Source organism: Anthonomus grandis, chromosome 8 (assembly GCF_022605725.1).
Source record: "Anthonomus grandis grandis chromosome 8, icAntGran1.3, whole genome shotgun sequence".
NCBI lineage: Eukaryota > Metazoa > Arthropoda > Insecta > Coleoptera > Curculionidae > Anthonomus > Anthonomus grandis.
Window position 1 is genome coordinate 6,241,765 of NC_065553.1, and position 5,869 is coordinate 6,247,633.

The 5,869-nt window shown below is 34.8% G+C and overlaps 1 protein-coding gene across 1 annotated transcript; it reads left to right on the forward strand.

Moving 5' to 3' along the window:
• Positions 1-229: 229 nt before the first annotated feature.
• On the forward strand, positions 230-4,043 carry LOC126739830 (myrosinase 1-like). The gene is made up of 9 exons (XM_050445650.1): positions 230-369; positions 1,901-2,184; positions 2,233-2,444; positions 2,497-2,683; positions 2,742-2,836; positions 2,888-3,178; positions 3,474-3,611; positions 3,661-3,767; positions 3,823-4,043. The coding sequence occupies exons 1-9, from the start codon at positions 320-322 to the stop codon at positions 3,950-3,952; spliced, it is 1,494 nt and encodes a 497-aa protein (XP_050301607.1). The 5' UTR covers positions 230-319; the 3' UTR covers positions 3,953-4,043.
• The last annotated feature ends 1,826 nt before the right edge of the window (positions 4,044-5,869 follow it).

Consider the following 5,869-nt stretch of genomic DNA (forward strand, 5'->3'; position numbering starts at 1 on the left):
TAAGGGCACTACTTGTGTACGCCTTTGAAAAACAGGGTTATTTTATAAGCTTACTTATTTTATTGTGGGTATATAAATAAAACGGATTTCACAAAGAATCAGATCTATATGTTCGGCCCGAAATTCTTAATTACTTGTACGATTATCCATTTATCACGTATGTCGTATAGAACGGTAATATCTAATTTTATACGTACTATAAAATAACTGGAGGAAATCTATTTAATTAACTTTATTATGTTATAAAGATTTATTATATATCTTTTATTTATTTATTTTTATAGAAACCACATCAGTTCATTCAGCAAGTTTTTGTAACATGTTTCGGGCTATATTTGTTCTTTTGGCAGTTTTTTGTCATGTGGCTAGGTAAGAATAAGTTATTGATGATCAAGATTTTATTTATTTTTTTTAATTTTACGTGCTTTTAAATTTTCAAATAATTCTCCATAAATCACTTTCTCCATTGGCCACAATTTAGACCAATGAACTAGTTAATAATTCTCAGAAAAAAAAATCGAAGGTAGAGGTAGTCATAATAACAAATTAGTATATATAAATTCAATAAAAATACATGCATTAATCTTACTAGATATAAATATATACATTTTTCAATAAAGACTATCTACAAAGCGTTAATTTGATACATTGCTAGGTGAACTTTGACCATAGAATAAATTTGATGGTCGCGAAGAGCCGACACTTAAAAGGGTCTTGACATATACATGTATATTGTAGCATTTTTATCCATTCGTTAAGGGTGAATTAAAACAATCAAAAAAATAGTCAACTAATTTATTTCCACACTACACTACAAAATACGATCACTTAGTTCTACTCGAAATGTTTATTTTCACTTAATTTATTTAGAACTGTTTATGTCTGATTTAAATCTCGCACCAATATTGCGAACGTCGCTGAACTGAAATGACAACTGTCGGCGATGCAGCTTCTTATATACTCGGCAGAACGCTATTCCGGAAGATTCTCGCTAACCTTCAAGACGTCGTGCGGTGTGCCACTTGTGTCATTTCGCAAAAAATGGAGAATCAGTTAGTTTCTTGGTGCTTCCAATATCGTTACATTATGATAGACTTCTAAAAAAAATTAAGTCCATAGACTAGACTAAAACTTCGGGAAATGCAGAATCTTAAGACTGCAAAAACTTTGCCAGAACAGGAAATGAGTGAACGACTGTCCGAAGACTGTGAGAAACCGTGGGCGGCCTTTCGTTATTGGTGAAAATTCCTCTGACAATCCTGTAAGGCGTGTTTCAAAATATATATCTCTGCATACTATATACTCGATTAGATCCCAAAAGAATCTCCAAAGCTTTAAGAAAAATGTATCCAATACTCAGTATGTATACAATTAAAAAAAACTGAGATATATGCATCCATGAGAGTAAACATTTGTCGGTATCCATATGTGGAAAATATTACATATGGAAAATAAAATATATCATCATTCCGGAATGACACAAGTAGTACACCGCACGGCATCTCGAAGGTTAAGCGCGAATCTTCCGGAACAGCGTTCGATCAAATATATAACGAACCGTATCGCCTATGGTTGTCAGTTGTCAATTCAGTGAAGCAAAATTTGAAATATTGACGCGAGATTCAAATAGTTGTAAATAAATTACGCTTAATGCCTTCCAAACTTGGTTACGGACGTCAAATTGCATAGAGTTCTACAAGTTTTGTTTTCATAAAATAAAATGATTAAAAACATAGATAATTTTTTAAAATAGCGAAAGTCTTTCTATTACTTAGATTCTGAAGTAATAAAAGATCTTTGTACTAACAAAAATAAGTACATATGATGTTTCCATAACCGCTATGGAACCTGAATGATAAGAACTTAGCTTCACTTTTTCTAAATTTCTACATATTCGCAGATTACAATCTACAGCCACATGCGACCTTTTCACCTTTCCCAGCACCTTTAAATTTGGCGCAGGTACTGCCGCCTATCAAATCGAAGGTGGTTGGAATGAAGATGGAAAATCCAGGTCATGGTGGGATTGGTTTACCAACAACTATCCTCAGTATTGTAACAACGCTACAGGAAATATCGCTTGTGACTCTTACCATAAGTACAAGGAAGATGTAGCGGCCATGAAAGCTATTGGTCTGGAGTTTTATCGGTTTTCTTTATCGTGGAGTCGGATTTTGCCTAAAGGTAAATTAAGGAGAATCTAATGGAGTCCATACTATCCACTTTTTTTAGGATTTAGTTACAGTGTCAATCAAGCAGGTGTCGACTATTATAATAATTTAATAGATGAGCTAAAAGCAGCTGGAATAGAACCTTTGGTGACTATCTATCATTGGGATACACCGATGGCACTGGAATACCTTGGAACTACTTGGACTAGTCCGAAAATGGTGGATCAGTTTGTTGCTTTTGCTGATCTAGCTTTTAGTTTGTTTGGAGATAGGGTTAGTAGATATATTATGTCACGTATTAACTGCAGATGCAAATAATTTTTAGGTTAAACTTTGGGCAACCATTAACGAACCAAAATCTTTTTGCCAAGGAATTCCCGGATATTTTCTTACTTACATTTTTCCTGAATTGCCTATGGGCACCTTAGAGTACCTATGTGGACATCATGTGCTGCTGGCTCATGCCAAAACCTACAGATTGTACCAGGAAAAATATAAGTCCACGCAAAATGGTACTCTGTTCAAAATGGGGTTCTTTGATTTTTATATTTATATGTTTGAAATTTTTAGGAAGAATTTCTATAACTCTGGATTTGAACTACAACATGCCTCTAACTAACTCGACAGAAGACATTGAGGCAGCTGAAAGGCGAAATCTGTTTGAGGTTGGTTAAAAGACAGTGTTTATTAAAACCTTAATGTGGTTTAACTTTTAGTTCGGTTGGTTTGCTCACCCACTTTACTATGGAGACTATCCTCAAATAATGAAAACCGTGATCGCCAATAACAGTGCTAAACAAAACTTTACCGCATCACGTCTGCCGAAGTTCTCATGCACAGAAAAACTAATGATTAAAGGATCGTATGATTTATTTATGGTCAACAGTTATACAGGAACTCAAGTAACCCTTAAGGAGTACAATAACGAACCGTCTTATATCAATGATGAGCAAACTAGTGGTACTCAGCCAGATCATTGGTTAAGCACAGCTGTATCTAACTTAAAGGTAAAGTACGTGTCCAAGGTTATATTATACAAGTTGTATTATATCCTTAGTCTAAATGTTGTATTTTCCTCCAAAACTGGAAATATTAGAACTAATTAAACAAACGATTTGTTCACTACTGTTTGTGTATTTCCTCTGTTTTTCTTATGGTTGCTCTATCGTAAAAAACCAAAAAGCAGAAACACGTGTCGACATTTTCCTTCTTTGTGTCTTCTACGTCCCGTCTTACGGATTATTCTGTCAAGCCTTCAAACCATCATTTTATTAATATTATTTCGCTTTTTTTCATATTCAGGTATACCCAGAGGGGATAAGGTACGTCTTAAAATATATTAAGGAAAGTTATGGCAATCCTGAAATCATGATTACAGAGAATGGATATTCAGATACTACTGGAAACGTTAATGACACTTTAAGGATCGAATTTATTCGAGTAGGTATTAACCTTTTTATAGTATGTAAGTACATTTTGATTGATGTAGGAAACCTTGGGAAACATACGTCTCGCAATATGTGAAGATGGTGTCAACGTCACTCGATACACTTACTGGAGTTTACTGGATAATCTGGAATGGGCTCGAGGATACGGGTAGAATTTTTAAAGGTTTTAAAATATCTGTATATCTGCAGTTTAAATTTTTTAGGGTGAAATTTGGGCTGGTACAGATCGATTTTGACAGTGAAAACCGCACGAGAACATTGAAGAGATCAGCCTATTACTACAAAAATGTGATACAGAATAGATATATTAATGTAACAGATAGCACTGAATGAATAATATTGTAGCGTTCGTATAGGTGTCAATTAAAACACTCGACGCAAAAGAATTGTCAACTGATTTATTACACACTTATAGCAACATTTATTTACACTGTATTTATTTTCTACTATTTATTTCGATTTAAAAGTCGCGCCAATATTCGGGCGTATACTGGCCTCATAGTGGCGAGGGCTTCTTATATATTAGCAAGATTTCGGAAGCAGTATCCGGAAGATTCGCTAATCTTCCATGTTTTCCCAGAGATTTCGCGTGGTGTATCTGCTATTCGCACCACCGAGATACAAATACAAATAGTTTATTCATGTTAATACAAAAATCATTTTACACATATCAAAGTAAAAAGTTTATATCACATTCATAAATTTAAAACATTTTCAGTTTTATATACTTAACTTACCTTGGGCCCCTACAAGAATAAAAAACACTTATACTACAAAATCAGAAGTTAAGTATTGCACAATTGAATGAAATCAGTCTGTCTGTTGGTTTGATTTCTGATAAAATTTTAAAATTGAAGGCCATAGTTAGTTTAGGTCCTGATGGGATACCAAACTATTTTTTACAAAAATGTGTCTGTACTGTTTCTCGCCCTCTATTCTTCATTTTTCAGAAATCCCTTGGCTCAGCACTCTTTCCGTCATTATGGAAGCATAGTTTTGTGGTACCAATATTTAGGCAACTATAGGGGCGTTTGCATCCAGTCGGCCATTCCAAAACTGCTCAATCAGCAGCATGGGTTTTGTTCGGGCAGATCTACGATCACTAACTTGTTGATCTATCAGCAGGATCTGTTAAATGCCTTGGAGAGGGGATGTCAGATGGATGTGATTTATACAGACTTCTCCAAGGCTTTTGATAGAGTCGATCACAGAATCTTGCAGGAGAAACTTAGAGTGTTTGGTTTCTCCAATCATATAGTTGCCTGATTCACAAGCTTCTTGTCAGGCCGGACTCAGCAGGTTAGATTGGGTAGTCCTAGATCCAGCAATATCAACTTATGTTCTGGTGTACCTCAGGGTGGACACTGCTCATCATTGCCCTTTAACATTTTCATTAATAATATAGCTACATGTCTTAAAAATAGTGCCTTTTTATTGTTTGCAGATGACTTGAAATTTTATAGTCATCCAGACTCCCAAAGACCAAATTTTGTTACAGAATGACCTGAATAGGCTAAATGATTGGTGTGTCAACAATATCTTATTCTTAAACATAAAGAAATGTAATTATATTAGTTTTTACAAAAGAAGTAAAAAAGTTGTAACATCATACATTATAGAGGGAAGCCCTATTCAGTATTCTGATACAATCAAGGATCTTGGCATTTATTTTGACGATCACTTAAATTTTAATATACACATAAATAATATATTGGTTAGGTCCTCCAGGGTTCTGGGTTTTGTTCTGCGTAACTGTAGAGAGCTATCAGTCGAGACCTGTAAGAGAGTGTACATGTCTTTAGTGGTTTCTTTATTGGAGTATGGCTGAATGATATGGTCCCCCTATTACATGAACAGCTGTCTGGCCCTTGAAAGGATTCAGAATAAGTTTTTAAGATTTTGTCTATTTAAATTAAATTTGAAAATACCGAACGATCATGTTTATGATGATGCACGGGAAGTGCTGGCTATGACAACATTGAGAGAAAGACGTATTCGTGGTGATTTAACCTTTGTATTTAAGCTTCTTAATGGTCTGATTGTATGCCGCGACCTTCTCGGTAGAATTAGTTTCAATGTCCCCTCAAGACTCTTGAGACGAAACCGACTATTTACTTTGCCTTTTCACAGTACCAACTATGCCACTCACTCCCCTATCGAAAGAACCAACTATGAGGATATTGAAGTTGTGGGCATTGGCTTGTTTAGTTTTAGGAATCAAATTAGAGAGATTGTGTAAACTCTTCTGTT